Below are 16,977 nucleotides of genomic sequence, written 5' to 3' on the forward strand. Positions count from 1 at the left end.
GTCGTATTTTCAACTCTCTTCTCGGTGTTTGGATTTCCCGATGAAACACTGCCTCTCGTGTTTGATATATTACATGAAACTCCTACAAAAACTCAGTTCATTCCCGACAACGCTATTTGGAATTACTGATTACTGTTTTAAAGGAGCTATGTCACAGGGATTTTTGAGATTTTTTTGACTTAACTGTTCTGAAATAAGTGGTAGGCAATGTAATTCATGACCTTGAACATCTAAAGGAAGATACAACCTTAATTTGTGGATAGAAATCAAACTTCGGCTATAAATATCGATCGTTTGAAGATGAGCGGGAACAACTCGAAAAGTTTAGTCTTAATTTTTCAAGTTGCAATGCATTTCCATGCTAAGTTGCTCGTAACAATTTCAGTGCTCTAATATAGCAATTACAAATGGACCATTGTTTGTAGGTTTTCGACGACACAAATATACATTTTGGCTGTTCAAAAATCTGTTAAAATCCGTGACAAAGCCCCTTTAAATCTTAGCTTTCTTGTATCTTTAGCCTGTTCAAGGAGATAGGTTAGCTGGGTAGCAAAGCAAGAACGGCTAATGAAAGAAAAAAAAGAGGTTTAGTTGGAGAATCGGCGCCCTCTCAGCCAACCCGTCCCATTTTTCCACTCGCCGTTCTCTGCCCTGCTCCACTGCTTACCGAATGTCTGGATAAGCTGTAGTCTTTGACTTTAAATCTATAGAGTAGCACACAAACTCGACCAAATCCCAAGGTCTTCAGTTAAAGGTCTTGCCCTTGTCCGCTTTACACTTAATGAGCCGTGAGGCATTTGAAAAAATATTAGGAACGCTACAGTTTAGACAAGTCTCTGGGCTTGTTTCTTCTTCATATTCTTGTAAAACGAGTATTCTCCAAGTAGAAACTGAAGAAATATCTTCACTCTTTGCGAGCACGGTATACCTTGGAATAGCCAAATATCTTTCCATGTTCTGCATAAGGAAAAGCATCAGATAAACGTGTTTTAACATTGTTAACAACCAGCATCTTATGTATCATTCACATAATTATCAGTAGAATGGTTACAGACAAATTAATGTCCTTGGACTTAATTCGTTCGTTTTTTAGAAGTAGAAGGTTGTGGTGGGTGGAGGAATGGAGGGGGGAGGAAGGATACTGTGCTGTCGTTAAAGAACGATCAGACATGAAAAAATGACATCTTTTATGGGTCGAAAAAGCTTATGCCACGCCCAGATTGGTCGTCCTTTAGGGTTTAGGTTCAAAATTTTCTACGAGCATCCCCATCCTCTCATATAGCAAGCCCCCGGAGATTTGCGATGAAGATGCAAAGGCTTACTTGCTCTTTACTTGTTAGCAGTTGTGTAAATTGAAGGAGCTACATGAAAAAATGGCGCAACGAGCAAAATGTAGCCTATTTTTTTTAGTTTTCCACTGGTAATCCATTTTAGTCTTCTATCCTTGTTTCTTCAGTATTCATTCAGACCTTTTTTTCTTTGAAGCTCTTTAAAAGTATCATAACAGAGTGATGGCATGCTCTTTTGAGCTTCGCAATCAGTAACAATCTAACCTGTGAGAGTTATGTCCACTTGAAGAGTAATATGTGGTCCCACCATCAGTTATGACCTTGAACTGGAACCATGTCAACTAAAAATAAAATAATTAACAATTATTCTCCGAAGTGGAGGTGAACAGTACTTTGCTAATCAGCGCGCGCGAAAAGCACTATTCACTTGTGTGGTATATACTAATAAAAGTTATAATGAAGGATGTTCAATCTACCGACAGAACGTTTAGACCGCTTTAGGCGAAACCTAACGGAGAACAAAAATCTTGAATGACATGTCAACGACTCTTTGTCATCATTATTCAAAACTAATAGTGAAACTGAACAAGGTGTGGTGTAAATATTGCAGGTTAAATTCGTTTTTAGGTAAAATCCGTTTTCAACCTTGTTTAATTTGTTTCAACCTGAAGATAACAATCTATTGGACTTCCTTTTAATGAGTTCAAGTTATTTTACGTCATTGTAAAAGTGTTATCTCCAGGTTGAAGATGGATTTGACCTGAAAACGAATTGAACCTGCAACATAAACAACGTAATTTTAGTGCAAAAACGCTTAGAACGGACTCGCAGGATCACAAGAAGACGCTGATAACCTTGCGTATTCATACTATATTAAACCGGTCGTCCCATTCTGTTTTATACTTTTATCTGTCATTAGCAAGTTAAAAAGAAGGTCAAAGTATGGGTGTAACAACCTTGACGGCTGCTTAGCTAAAAGGTGGTTGTGGCTACTTAATAGAGGCGGCTGCTTTATAGAGGTTTTATCTGTAGTATTCTACTAAAATTAGTTTCGGTTCAATTGGATAACTGGCCACTTAATTTAAGGTGGCTGCTTTATAGAACTTATACTGGGCTCAGGGATCGTACCCTTTTTCATAAACAATTTTCCTGGTCTTTTCCTGGACTCCAAAATTCACATTAACCCTTTCACTTCCAAGATGTCAATAATATTATTATTTCTCCTTATTGTCAGCCATACATTTCGTATAATGTTAGTTCTGAGAATTCAAGTGGTACTTGAGTTTTACAGATTTCCAGAATTTTTTAGGACTGATAGTCTTTTTCCAGGACTTTCCAGTCCTGGTAAGTGCCACAATAAAATTCCAGCATTTTCATGTTTTCTAGGACCCGTGCAAACCCTTGTGGGATGAGTTTAAGGTTAAAAAACAAAACGAATATGTGTATAGGGCTACAGATACAAAATCCTTTGCATGCATAATCATTAACTTACTTAAAATTAATGACTACTTTTTTATTGCATACTAGCCAGATTATTACAACTTACAAAAAATACATAGAAGAATCCTACACTGTTGATGACAAATAGAACTGATACATAAACATCGTGGCCCATAGCTTCCTGAGGAAAAAAAAGGCAAAGAATAGTCACATGCACTGATTTCCAGAATTACTGAAGTTTCTTAGCCAGCAAGAAAAGTGATACAGTGTAGTGACAACAATGTAAAATAATTTTGACAATTAAATGCCTTGTGTGCTACATGGATTCAACTAAACGCCCTCCTTACCATAAAGTTCTCCCTTTTGTAATAACAACCCCCTCCCTTCAGTTTTGTTGTTCGATACTTTTGTCAAAGTAAAAAATTAAGTGCCTGTCCCATATTCGCCACCCCTCCCCAATATTTAAAGTGCCCTCTTTTTAAATACAAAAGGAAATAAATTAAATCATTAACGGTAGTTCAGAGCCAATAGTTCAGGCATTTCCTAGAATATAATAATCATTTGGTAATTATTGCTGAATTAGTTCACGAAAAGTATTAAAAGACAAAGTTTGTGCTTACTTCAACATTTTTTTTGGTCTTGTATGACTTTTCCAAGCAAATGCAAGCAAAAATGCCTGTACTGAATGCTTAGTTATTTGTATAAAAACTTGTAGTTTTATAACTTACACTAAATGAAGCTGCCTCTCCTAAGAATATTCTCAAGTTAAAATCTGATTGAGAAAAAGATAAAAATAAGTCATCAGGCTTCACATAAAACATCCATGATCATGGTACAATACACAAGTCACTACAAGTTGAATATTGCGAGGCAGTCTACAAGGGACATCACCATACTTGTTCATTGCTTTGGTCATTTTCTTTAACTTTTAAACTTTCAATCCAAGAAATTAAAGGGACTACAGGTTACTCCCCAGCAATTTCCAGGTCGTTCGCATGTAGTTTATAAGTTTGCATGTGTGGGCTGTAATGCCTGTTATGTCGGCGAAACCCCCGCTTTTAACTCAAGATTAAGGAGGCTATGCATATTCAAAAAGAACTACCTTGCCTCAATCAGCAATTACACCACGTTAATCTAAAATTATCCTTTTAATTCACACATTTTCACGTTCTGTTGTTACTATTTGTTTTAATTTGCATTTTTTGTCTACTTATTTTTCAACTTTCTGTGCTTTGTAAATCATTCAACTGAAGATTACCAAGGTTCTGTCAAAACATGTCTTACAAACTTAAAGATTTGTCATTTTCTTTAAAGTCTTTACGTGTCTGCTGTTATCAAGACCTTTTGTAGATGTGTTTCATCAATGCTTTTTCATTGATAGACTTTCTCCTCTTTATTACACTGATACAATCAAAAAAGCTCACGGTTTTTATCAAAAATGCTTACATTTGAAAACCCTGTCCAGAGTGAAGACGATGAATACAGTCAGACGGAGCATTATCATATCAGCATGGAAAATGGCAAAATAAAGCACATTGTTTTTTCTCTGCAGTGTATGTCTAATATTCTTTTTTGTTTTACTTCTGTGGTTACATTTATGCTCATTGTTACTTGAACTGTTATTACCCGGTAAGTTACTAGCTTAGCACACTTAAAGTACTTTGCATTTAATTCAATGCTACATCGTTTGTAACTCAATTGCATTCAATTAAGTTATGTGCCCCTGATAGTATGGCACATGCAAGTGTAAGTACGGTAAGTATGTAACATAAGTAAATGTAAGTAAATTATAATGCATTGTATTGTAATGTACAGTATTGTAATGTCAATTGTAATTATTATAACAAAATTAAAAAAAAAGTGTGGATAATGCTCGAGGGTGCATGTACAGCGTCTTGCCCAAGAACACAACAACAACTCTAGGTAACCAAGGCTGAAACCCTGACCTCCCCCAGGCTATCCAGGTTCCAATTGATTTATGCTCTCACGACTTTTACTTTCAACTCACATTCAACTGCTGCTCTCACAAATAGCACATTGGCCAGCATTACTTCAATCATGAAGAACACAAACGCTCTGTGGTTGTTTCTCGCCACACAGCTCAGGAGAAACAGACAGTGATGATCCAAACTTAGTAAACATACTTCACAAAGTCGACAATGTTTGGTGAACTCTGGCATCACAATCTGTCAAGAGAACATTATGTGTTATAAAATTTTATTGACAGCATACCCCCCTACCACCCTCCCTGGCCAACTGTATTCAATTAGCATTCAATTATGGCAAACTCCTTAATGCACTTTTTGGGGATTTAAAATAATAATAATACTTTATTTAAAGAACGCTTTTTCTACTGCTTTCCAATAGGGCTTAACAAGTTTTTACAAAGTTAAAATTACATAATTATTATCTATATAAAACATTAAAATATCATTTACATGTACTACATGACTGTATATAATAAAAGATAAAAGATCAATAAAAGAATAAAAGACTAAAAACAGAATAAAAAGACTAATTAGTTGTAAAAAGAAAACACAAAATTATAAAAATACCTAAAAATAATATTAATGATTTCTTAATGACAAGCATTTACAACTGAATTGCTATCTGAGTGAGTTACTTTAATTCAGATATTTCACCAAAAAGTGTAGTTTGTATAAATACACCCAAGAGGTCACCTGGGCTAGGCAGCAAGTGCTGAATTGAAGGGAAAAAAATTAAACAGTCATCGTTCACTTTACATGCAAGTTCATGGCTAAAAACGCAATGCTTGTAACATCATACAGTGTACACATACCTCACAAACTGTACAGAAGTTGCACTCTGATATAACGCCTTTAGCTACATCAAGAATTGTCTGTTAAGGGAACAAATTCAAATGGTCTGAATTGTAATAATTGTAAGTACACCATGACTTAAAAACTCAAGGACATGAACTTAGCTTTATTATCGGAAGTTTGCATCAACTAAAGGAATGGAAACCAGGCAAGGATGCAAACCAGTTTCCACTGTTTTACATAAATAAGTCATTCAATGTGTATTAATTCAGGACTGGTCTCTCAGAAAACCAGTTTATCTTGTTTCCTTTGAATCTCAATGTTTCCCACCTCAGGAATCATTGAGATTCTTGGCAAAATTAACTGGTTTTCGGAGGGACCAGTCATAAAGTGATTAGTTAAATATAGCACAACAGACTTAGTTGGCCTTCGGTCAACATTATCGGGCAACTAATTACAGTGCACTGTTAGCCTCTGACGCCATAATTTTTGCAATGTTGCCAGCTTAGAGACTTTTGGCAGGAAACGGTTTTATTGTTAGATGTCATGTGACCTCGAAGTGCCAATAAGAGCATGTGCTGCTGGGAAAAAAATTCCTGCTAAGTACTGTACATATATAACAACTTGTATTAGTGAAAAACCAATATAAATACTTTAAACACTTTGGCCCTTTTAAAACCAAAATGACAGTATACCCTATACCCCTCTACCCATAAATTTGTATGCTCCATGATCCATCCCATGAAATCCCTACCCATTTATAAAATTGGCACCCCTTAGCTTTTTGGCCAAAGCCTCCCTATGCAGTCCACTAGAAAAAGTGCCTCCACCTCTGGGGACTTAAGGTAATCAGAAGCTATAATTAAATTTTTCAGACAGTGGGGAGGAAGGGAGGGTGTATGCCCTCAGACTCCCCTTGAGAGTCTTGTTCCTTCAGCAGTCATGTTTAAGAAGTAGACTCAGAATACAGTTACATGCACATTAAATTTTCCAGGACTCACAAGTTACAGCATCTGATTTCCAGAGCTTTGCTTTCTTACCATTGTTTCTCCTGTTTCAGAGATTCTATTAGATGTTACAATACCAGGGTCAGAAAAAAGATTTCTGCAGAAAAAAAAGGCGTACATTACTTGGCATGCCCTAGCCAGTTCACTGTGTTCCTGGGCAAGACACATTTAATTACTCTTAAAGTGCCCCCCCTTAGCCCATGTGTACAAACGAGTACTAACGCTGTGGGTAATCCTGTGATAGACTAGCATCCCATCCAGCTGGGGGGTAAAGCCTCAAGCCCAGTGGCCCATACTTGCCGGAGCCTATCCTGGTTTCTGTAGCATTAAACAGCTAGGAGTATTTGTACTCCCCCCTGAATGAGATGTTAGTCCATCTCAGGGTTACTCCCAGCTGGTACCCATTTATACACCTGGGTGAAGAGAGGCACGATTAAATACTACTTATTAACCGAGAGTGAGGTCATAACAGGGGAATCTCAGACCGAGGCGTTGATGTATTGACCGAGCGATAGCGAGGTCAATACATCAAATGCCGAGGTCTGAGATTGCCCTGTAATGACCGAACGGACGAGGTTAATAAGTTATTTATTATATGGCCTTTAAGCACTATTCAAAAAAGAGTATAATCAAGGGAGAAAACACTGGAGGTAAAACTTGCTCTCGCTCTCTGTGGCTCTCTTCGTCGCTCATACTAAAGAAGTATCGGTATGCTTATATTTTTCTTTCCGTTATTGAAAAGATAGTTACATTTTGTCGGCATTTTTTGTTGTTTTTGCCCCCTCGCTAGTAGCTTTTACTTACAACTCAAAAAACCGTCAGCCGAGAAAAATTTTCATAATGCCCGGTCATTACAAGAAAATAATGCCCGCTCATCAGCCAATCAGAGCGCGCGTACTATTGTAGCCATATAATAAAGTAAATTAATTTAAAGACATAAGTGTTATTGCCCAAGAACACAACACAGTGACCCTGGTAGGGTTTGAACCTGGACCATTCGATCCAGAGTCCAGTTAACGCCAACCATAAGGCCCATCATCAAGCTGGGGGGAGTACAAAATTAATATTCCTAGTCAGTTTTAAAATGATATAGAAACCAGGATAGCTCTGGCCTGATGAGCCACTAGGCTCAAACACAGACATGCTCATATTTACTGCTTCAGTGTACAAGGTTTTGGAACAAGTTAGTCAATAGCCTGTATTCATTCATCAGTGTATGTTTGCTGAGAAAGATCCAGAGTTTCAAGATTAACATAGAAAGGAAGACTATATTGGAAGGAATTTTCTGCTATTTTTTTAGTTTACTACTGCACTTACTTCAATGTAAAAAGAGTTGCTATCAAAAGAACAACTGCCAAAGGAGTCCAAAAAAGTTCCGGCCAAAGTTGTGACAAATGTTAAGGAGTTTCTGTCAGTATCATTGACATTATTTAACACTGTATGTAAGGAGTACACCAAAGACAAAAAAAGAAATGTTTTTTTTTTCTAAAACAAGTACCGGTAAATATCTTTCAGCAAATCAGTTGCCAGTTGCAGCTTTTAGAAAGATGTACAAAACACTGACCACCATCCATGGACTACCAATAAAATTACCCCATCCCAAAATAAGAAAATTTACAAATACAAGCATTATTCAACATAACTAGTATATAAAGAGTGCTAAAATATCAGGCTAGATGCAGTATGTCTTGAATTCTGATTGCTGGTATGAAAGAGTGCACAGCACTAGTAAATACATACTTAGATGTAATGAAGATGGTGCATGTGTAGTACATTATTAAAACACTCTTTCTACCCTTGTCAGTGCTGGAGCCTTGACGTTTCGGGGTAGCTGGCAAGCTATAGCCTTCAGGGCTATGAGTGCAAGAGTCATAATTATAACTCCTGGCAAGTTCAACCATGTAGTAAAGGCCTGCAAGGGAGGAGCATGACAAACCGGACACACAGGCCCTCCAGATTAAGGGGTTTGCATAGTATAGGGCTGACAACCCTATCAGCAAAAAATTGAACATTATGGCCTAGAGGGCAGTACATAACATTAATAAAAACACCAGATGAGTGTACATACATGTAAATCCACCAGCTTAAGTTACACATATTTCAAAGGATATGAGGTATGATATATAAGAAGTGGCACATCAGACTCTGTAATATTAGCCCAAAGAAAAAGCCAGCTAGGGCTGGACTTGGAATTGCAGAAATGTGCTGCAATCTGTGCCTGGAGAATGACCACACATTAAAGAACACAATAATTCCCAAAGTTGAAAGTGTTGCAAACAATGTTGAAAGCTGATTGAATGATAAAACAATAAGGAAAATTCCAAATGATGGCGACAGGAGCAGTAGAAGCCACGGCATCCATGGATTGGGTGGGCGACTAGGTGGACAGCGACTAGCTTGCCAGTACTTGAGGTGTCTTTTGAGCCACATGTGTCTACATGTATAAGAGAAAAACAGTTGTTCAGCAATGCATGTTTTCAATCTCAGCCCCACTGTAAAATAGCTCTCTTTAAAAGGGGAAATGAAAGGGACACTGACACCAGTTTCACTTCAAAAAATCAAAAGCCTTAAGACATTAGGGAAACTATGAATAAATCACCATGCAAGTGTACTGAAACGATAAACAAGTGATATTATTGTCAGTAAGGCCATTAGTCCATGAACTTTAGATCTTGACTTGAAAAAGTCAGGCTGATTTTTTCAAGTTTTGACCTTGTGGACTGAAAAAAACACCAAAAATTATAATGGCTCCCTTCTTCCTTTACAATGTACTTTATATCTCCACCGTGACGTACTAGGTGTATTTTATGTAAAAGAAGACCTATTCACCAATTTTAATTACCGGTAGTACTTTTTACTGAAAAGCATTAGAATTCCCATGACAGTTTCCCTTTAAGAGCTTGTAAACTTTTTTTTAATTCACAAAAGTTGTTTTTTTTTTTATGTATTTCTTTTGCTTTCCAATGTTTTGCTTTTAAGTAGCAAGGGCTCAAACTCTCAGTAGGCAGGGGAAATCCCCAGCCCCCGGCCTTTAATGACAGCCCTTGAGTTTCACCGTATCATGTCAGAGATATTAAAGGGGTTATTAATAGTGTATTTTTTCAAGATTTAATTATAAAGTAAAATTAATATATCTTTATTCACCATGATCCCAGTTCATAAAAATTCATCTTGCTCCCTCCCCCACCCATTTAATACAATATACAATACCTTGCTGTTTTTCCTTCACCAGCATAGTCCAAAGGTGTTTTCCCTGTGACATCAGGCTCATTGATCATTGACAATGTGCATTGACTCTCTAAAGCATATGCTACCTCACTGCAGACAGCAAAATAAAAAATAATCAGAATTTAATACATGTAGCATGGGAAAAAGGTGGTCTCTGCATGTACCAGTGCTCATTGCTGCTTATTGTTGTGAGCTCTAGCATCATCTGAGTTTCAAGTCAAAATGCCCATGACATGCAATCCATAGACCTGTCATGATCCACAGTGGGTAAAGGTGAAGGGAGGGGAGGTGTGGTGTGAATACTGTAGGTGGGGTAGAGTGGAGATTGACTTGTGAATACTGTAGGTGGGGTAGAGTGGAGATTGACTTGTGAATACTGTAGGTGGGGTAGAATGGAGATTGACTGGGGTTGGGTGGGGTGTGGCGCATTATGGTACAGTGGTAGCATGGGGTGCAGTGCAGTGTGGTGAGCTGTGGTGTGGTGTGCTGTGTTGCAATTAATGTGCTGTGGTGTGGTGTACATCTATAGTGTAGTATAATGAAATTATGCTACAATCAATGCTTGTCTCTGGTCTAAAAATGTTACAAGTAGCTCCCTATCTTGCCAAAAATATGTTTACAAAAATTTATTTCTTATTATTCACTTACCAGTGTGCATATTTGGCAGCTAAGTGCAGTGGTGTGGCATTTGTATTGTCCCGTATATCAGGAGGAAACCGCTGTGCACAGATTAACAACACAGTTTACATTTACATGTAGGCTCTGACTCCAAAAAGAATTTGTGCCAGTAACTCTTAAGACCATTATTATACAGTACTGTACAGTTAAAATTCTGATTTAAACCCTGTTAGGTCCCCCTTAATTTGGTTACAAAAAAATATGGATACTTAAACTCTACATGTATGTAACATGATAGGGTTGAAAATTCCAAAAAGGGGGGGGGGTCCCAAAAGCTAACATTTTTGTGTCTGAGTGAGCTCTTCTGAAGGTTTACTATGGAACAGCACCAGCTGTTGTCCAGGAAAATTAGTCTGTGTTGGCTCCTTTCACATGAAAGAGCAAAGAACTGACTTGGAAAAGTGAAGGAAATCATTGACAAGCATACACACTGTATAATAAGCCTCCATCTTTAACCCTTTCCCTACCAAGACCCAAGACCCACTCCTGACCAGTGGTTCCAAAAACCTTAAAGGGCATGTAAACCCTAAAATGCTATTTCTTTTTGTCATATATTCCTTTAGTATACAGCTATTTCAATAAACGTTGTCGGGTCAAAGCTTAAAGCTAAAAGGCAATACCGTATGGCGTTCTGGGTATTTACTACAAATTTGCATATAAGCTTCATTAAATGCGCAAATTTGTATTTCGCACTGTTTTTCTTCTCAGGAGGCCTTTCTGTAGCTTTACTTTCACTGTCGCTTAGCTCTGACTTTTGAAAATCCTTCTAAAATTCAGTGTGGCTAAAAGCACCTTGTTTCACATGTCTGAAGAGAAAGAAAACGTGCAAATCCGCGTTTGTCGTGTCACTATATATTTTAGTATTCAGCACGTGCAGTTGCTCTCTTCTTCTACCCATACTGCCTTTCAGTCTTGTCCTTTAGCTTTGATCCGAACAACGTTAACTGAAATAGCTGTATGTATCACGTATGCCAAATCTGTCAATATTTTTTTCAGCAAAGCAAGTTTTCTTGTTGAAAACGCTCCTCAAAATTCAAAATATCCGCCATCTTGAATTGCGCCATCTTTCCTGTGACGTCACGAGTGGAATCTTTGTTTACCGGAAGCCAAAGGTCTTCCTCTACAACCTTTGAAATAAGCGTATATGTACAGGAATTCTGTTGCAATATCTCATTTTTCCAGACGTTAAACCATTGTGCCGCTTAGTTTTGTGGTAACCAACGCCATATACATGTAGGGTATATTATGTATATAAAGTTTCCAAAAGAAGTGAATTTGAAGCGGCAGCGGGTAAAGTTTGATGATCAATAAATAAATAAAATAATTAGTGCTAGCGATAGCGCTTTCTGCCTTGTCAAAGCGTGCGTGTTCTATAAATTTGTTATTGTATGCGCTTAAAAGAAAGCCCTGCTCGTTTAGCAAATATAAGGAAGAGTTACAACTAGGGTAAATGTCTTGTTTTAGCTGTTAGTAAACAAACCTTCGATGTTCCACCCTGCTTGATCTTGAATTTATGTGGTGTTATGTGTCAATGGCCGTATCATAAGCATCTAGGAATTGCTTTATACGCTGATATTTCGTTAAATTTTAAGTCAGTGGTGTTAGGACTGGTTGTAGAATGTGAATCCTTGGGTTTGTTTTGAAAGCTGGCGTTAATATTATGAACCTATTGAGAACCACCTCGCTGAGGTCACCTTTAGCACCTACAGTGCAATATCTTTACGGTGGGTTGATGGAAGCTGTTCCGTGACACGATCTTGCTCAGTTGCTTTATCCCTGGTTTGTTTTTGTTTGAAGAGAAAATTCAGCGTACATTGTATATATGGTGCTATCACAAAATTTTTTAGATATCAATCCAGTTTACAACGTGCTAAAATCAGTTGCAAAGGAGCTTCCGATCTTGTTTACAGCACTAATTTAACCTGATATCGCAGCGCAGATACTATATGCACCAAGACAACATGTAAACCAGCAACCAAAAAAATCGAAAGAAAAACAAAGCTTGCGTTAAACAATAATTTCGTAGCAAAATTTCCTACACGAAAAGGCAGACTATCTTTAAAATAATGTAATAGTATAAGCACTATAAAGAGCCGCACATAAACATAAACGTATGCGTGTTCTTTTGCTGCCGCGTCCGTCTTGCTGCCTGAAGCCCAGCACTTAAATTAGAATCAAGGCATGATGACTGAGATCTTAGATGAATTATTACTGAGACAATTCATTTGGGATCCTGGTCTCTCATCCTCCACTTTGTCCGATTTCGGCACAGCAAATGATTTAATAAGCAGTCGGCATTAGTTAGAATGTTCTGCTGTGTTCCACACACGCAACTATTACTTAAATATATTTTCATACCAAAAAAGATCGAGAAAAGAAAACACTTCGCGTGCCTTGTTTAAGCTATGTGCATTTTGTTTGCTTCGTGTGAACATTTAAGATAATCTGAAATCCAAGTAAATCGAATTTAAATTAATTTAATGTCAGTCTGTACGAAAACGATATTTCGTTGTCAACTAGTTTCCACAGCGCCTCCTTCTTGCTGATCGTTTCGTCAAACTCTACTCGGTTCAAGTTGATACGGAATAAAATATACTTAGCCCAGACTCTTCCAAAGGCTCAGCTGAATTATCTACATCACTGCAATACAAATTTGCCGCATTTGAATCGCTCTCGTGAGATAAAACATCCTCCCAATCACTGCTACTTGCGCGAGCCGCCATATAAATTCTTATGTGGAATCCGTGTTGCGCAATATTTGGGTTCCACCGCTCACGTCACCAGTGCTTGCTATTGTTTTTACCGGAAGTGGATTTTTTGTCGAAAATGCCGTTTTTCTCCTTAACGAAATCGAATTGAGCAAAATGAATGCCAAATTCGTTTTCTTCATTGCTTTTTACATAGATGAGAAAAAGTTGTATTCTAGTGTTTACATGCCCTTTAATACCAGTAATTATCTAAGTTTTGTTTGGAACATTTAGTTCACTTTCACCTCTTTGGTACTCATATGCTACAATTAAATTGAATGAAAATTTGTATACCTTGTGGCGTAGTAGATATTCACACGCTAAAAGTTGACCATGCTCTGCTGCTGCATGAAGTGCTGTTTGGCCTCTACACAAAACAGTCAACAGTTAATAAATTTTCAGCATAGACTATAAAGTGCTCATTACAAGTAAGTCAAGCCTACATGTATACTAGCCTCTGAGAAGCTTTATAAGGATCGGAATGTCAGCAAACATATTTTCACCCACCTCATCTCAAGGATTAAAAGATTAAATTTAATATGACTTATTGGTTACTAGAGTTAATTCATCTGTGTCAGATGATTCAGGGAGAAATAACTTATTGCAGTCTCTTAATTTCTGTTTGCCATTTGATAGCAATTATACCTCTCAATCATATTTCACTCATTACTACTATGTCCAGTATCACAAAAAATATTATATAAGTAAAAATATTAGAGAGAAAAAAGGTTTTTGCTGAAATACCTGTTATCTCTTTTCTTTAAACTCAAACCACATGCTGTTAAGTAGTGTAGCTTTAATCTATAACAAGTGCACACAACTTATTAAATATATAAGTTTCATTTAACATTACATTGATACACATTTGACATACGAAGCCCACAACCAATACTGCATACAATACATGTACTGTATAATGCCATAACAAGTAACAAAATAATAGGATTGGAATTGGCGTAAAAATGAGATTTTCTGGTTAGCCTAAGCACATGGTAAGTCTTAAATAGCATTTCTCTTATTTATTTAAGTAGCCTGAACAGAACTGACTCCACAATGGTAAGCTCTCAATTTGGAATATTTCTGAAGGACTAAATGTTCTGTTTATAGTAATAGGATTCAGAAAAATCAGGTTATTTCAGTCTGTAGGCACATTAATTGTATTATTGACACTACAGGGGAGGGAGAAAGGCCCTAGGTGTCTGCTTAATAAAGGTTTGACTGAGAGATTTAAAATGTAAAAATGATGCTTTTTTAATTACAGTACATACCTTTTTTCTTTCATCAAAGGAAATACCATCCTCGACGAGGAATAAACCAGGCAGAAATCGTAGCGACAAAAGTTTTCAAGAACAGCTGAAAGAGCTTTTCAGCAGTTCTTGAAAACTTTCATCACTACGATTTCTGCCCGGTTTATTCCTCGTTGCACCCCATTAACTGCCCCTGGGTCTCCAAGGATGAGGAAATACTTAATTTTCTTTTTTTTGGCTTACAAGTTTAGCCAAGGGGCTCAAAGTTTTCGGCATAACTACAGAATATAGAGCCACTTTTGAAGATCGTGAAATTCGGTGGCTTGCTTGGCTCGACAGTCAACAAACACATCTATTCCTTTGGTGGCTTGTTTGGCTCAGCAGTCAACTAATAGAACTGTTGCGTTGCTGGTTCGTTTGGCTCGGCCAAACAAGCCACTGAATCCACACACTGGAGACTTAGAGCACAAAACAATAATTTCCACTACTGAGCCAAAGGAGCCAGTGCCGAATATTACCAGCTTCAAAGTGGCCATGTAGTCTGTAGTTACTACCAAATGTATCAACAAAGTCCTTACAATGAAAGCTTATTTTACCTTGTTAGTGTATGTTAAGTGCAACCTTGATGCGCTTTTATATATTTTTTATGTAATGCACCTATCAATGGTTTGCCCCAGGATGAGGGGGGGAGGCAACCCCAGGGGAACTTGACATTTTTTGGAATCCAGAGTCGAATTCCCCACCCCTGGGCATCTAGCGAATGTCAAATTTCACATATCTCCTCTTAAATTTCTAACCCAGCAGACCATTTCAGAGCCTCTCTATGGGTACCCACGGTCTTCGTTTTCTTCGCAATTTTTTTTGCAAATCTTCGTTTTTATAAAGCAGATCTTCGTTTCATCTTTGTTCGTTTTGTTTTCGTGAAATGTGGTCAAATGCCAACATTCAGAAATTACAAATACTTTCTTACCGTTTACCAATTTTTACAGTTTCATATCGGAGTGTTCAATTTGGTCGCAAAAAATTTGGTCAATTTCAGATCTTCGCTCCAATCTTGAGATCTTCGTTTTTTCCGCGGTGATCTTCGCGTCTTCGATGTCTTCGGAAATACCCATAGAGAGGCTCATTTCAAATGTCAAAATAGCTACCCTGGGAGAGCTTCACGATCTCAAATTCCCGTGGGTTGCCCGCCCCCCGCATCCTGGGGCAAACCATTGATAGGTGCATAAATTATCCATAAATAGGCATTAAAAAATCAATTAATAATAATTGTAAGAGTCACGACAAGCTGGACTGAATATTCAATTTTTAGCAAACAAGTTTATACACAGTTTTCCCTCGGAGAGTAATTTTTCAAACCAAAATCACCCGTTGAATGCATGTTGATACAAAATGTACCCCACTGCCAGGAATGTGTTGCTAGTGAACTAAACCCTGTAAAACCAACATAAGCAAAATTCTCTGGAAACTCATGTCTATAAGGCGATAAGCTTATATCAATACACTCACATTGATCCACCCTTAGCTGCGTGATGAATACACGTCCTCCCAGCGCTGTCTTCGGCTCTCAACTCTGCACCGATCTCTAAGAATTTGTGCACGAATGTTAACGATGCCGATTGACAAGCTAGATGAAGCGGTGTCTCTCCGTATGCATTCGGCTTGTTTACGTCTGCACCATACTGTACAAGCAAGTCTACCAGTTCTTGATTATCTTTTAATGCAGCATGATGCAAAGGAGTCAGGCCGTGCCATCCTACAGAATTGGCACATTTTGGATCAGCCTCTAGCAAATGTTTCAGGTCGGAAATTTTATCGTTCAAAATGACCTCGAAGACCGCCATTTTGACTCTTGTTTTGTCATTTGTGTTACCGCTGACAAGAGAGGCAATGACCGCTCACTCAAGAGTGCCACTCCCTCGCCTTGTCACGAACTTGAAACGGGAAAATCTCAAGCTTTCTGTATTTAATAAAGTGGGGTCCACCTCAAAGAGAGTTTTGTCACAGACAAACAAAGCGAAATTCGGCTAAAACCATCTTTTGAGATCTAGGGGCAGTTAGTTGGGGCGTAACGAAGTAGTCGAAGTAAACCCTGCAAAAATCATGAAGCGACCAAAGTTTTCACTCCGATTTTTACTGGATTTTCTGGGCGGGAGAAGCCAAGTTGTTTTAAGTGTTCTGGAACAATAGAAGGATTGATGGAGAATAAGCGTGGCCCTAGCTGCGATCGAACATTTCTTACAACAACAAAGTCCTGCCTGCGTTTGAAGCGTTACTTAATTTGAAGGCTAGTGATATGAAGTGTCTGAAGTTTTATGAGAATATTTTAGAACTATATGTTCTTGGAAGCGTTCTTCTTCGACATGTTAAGGAGCATCCGTTAGTACAGTCGTAGTCAAAATTTGTTATTCCGAACTACTTGAGATACCTTTGAGTGAGAACTTGTGTCTTCTTGACTATCCAACAAAGTCCATTCGAAAAACGAAAAACGATTACAGTTCATTACTGCAGAAAACCATCCGGAACGATGGCACAAAACTGGGCGGAAAATGTTAAAACGG

The 16,977-nt window shown here is 37.8% G+C and overlaps 1 protein-coding gene across 1 annotated transcript; it reads right to left on the reverse strand.

The window, feature by feature from the left end:
• Positions 1-223: 223 nt before the first annotated feature.
• Positions 224-16,292, reverse strand: LOC144631072 (uncharacterized). The gene is made up of 14 exons (XM_078489450.1): positions 15,926-16,292; positions 13,914-13,970; positions 13,464-13,536; positions 10,393-10,463; positions 9,727-9,834; positions 8,628-8,950; positions 7,834-7,903; positions 6,550-6,613; positions 5,530-5,589; positions 4,738-4,915; positions 3,458-3,501; positions 2,836-2,910; positions 1,554-1,630; positions 224-957 (listed from the first exon to the last, which is right to left on the reverse strand). The coding sequence occupies exons 1-14, from the start codon at positions 16,258-16,260 to the stop codon at positions 825-827; spliced, it is 1,668 nt and encodes a 555-aa protein (XP_078345576.1). The 5' UTR covers positions 16,261-16,292; the 3' UTR covers positions 224-824.
• Between the last annotated feature and the right edge of the window lie 685 nt (positions 16,293-16,977).

Source organism: Oculina patagonica, chromosome 11 (genome assembly GCF_052425735.1).
Source record: "Oculina patagonica isolate OP01 chromosome 11, crgOcupat, whole genome shotgun sequence".
In the NCBI taxonomy this organism is placed as follows: Eukaryota; Metazoa; Cnidaria; class Anthozoa; order Scleractinia; family Oculinidae; genus Oculina; species Oculina patagonica.

Bases quoted from the DNA above. Each gene is read 5' to 3' on its own strand.
- LOC144631072 (XM_078489450.1), bottom strand. From the start codon at position 16,260: ATGGCGGTCTTCGAGGTCATTTTGAACGATAAAATTTCCGACCTGAAA. The intron at 8,951-9,726 runs GTATTGTATATT...TTATACATGTAG, and splicing joins GGTGAAGGAAAAACAGCAAG to ACACATGTGGCTCAAAAGAC. The intron at 1,631-2,835 runs GTAAGTTGTAAT...TTTTATTTTTAG, and splicing joins GATTCTTCTATGTATTTTTT to TTGACATGGTTCCAGTTCAA.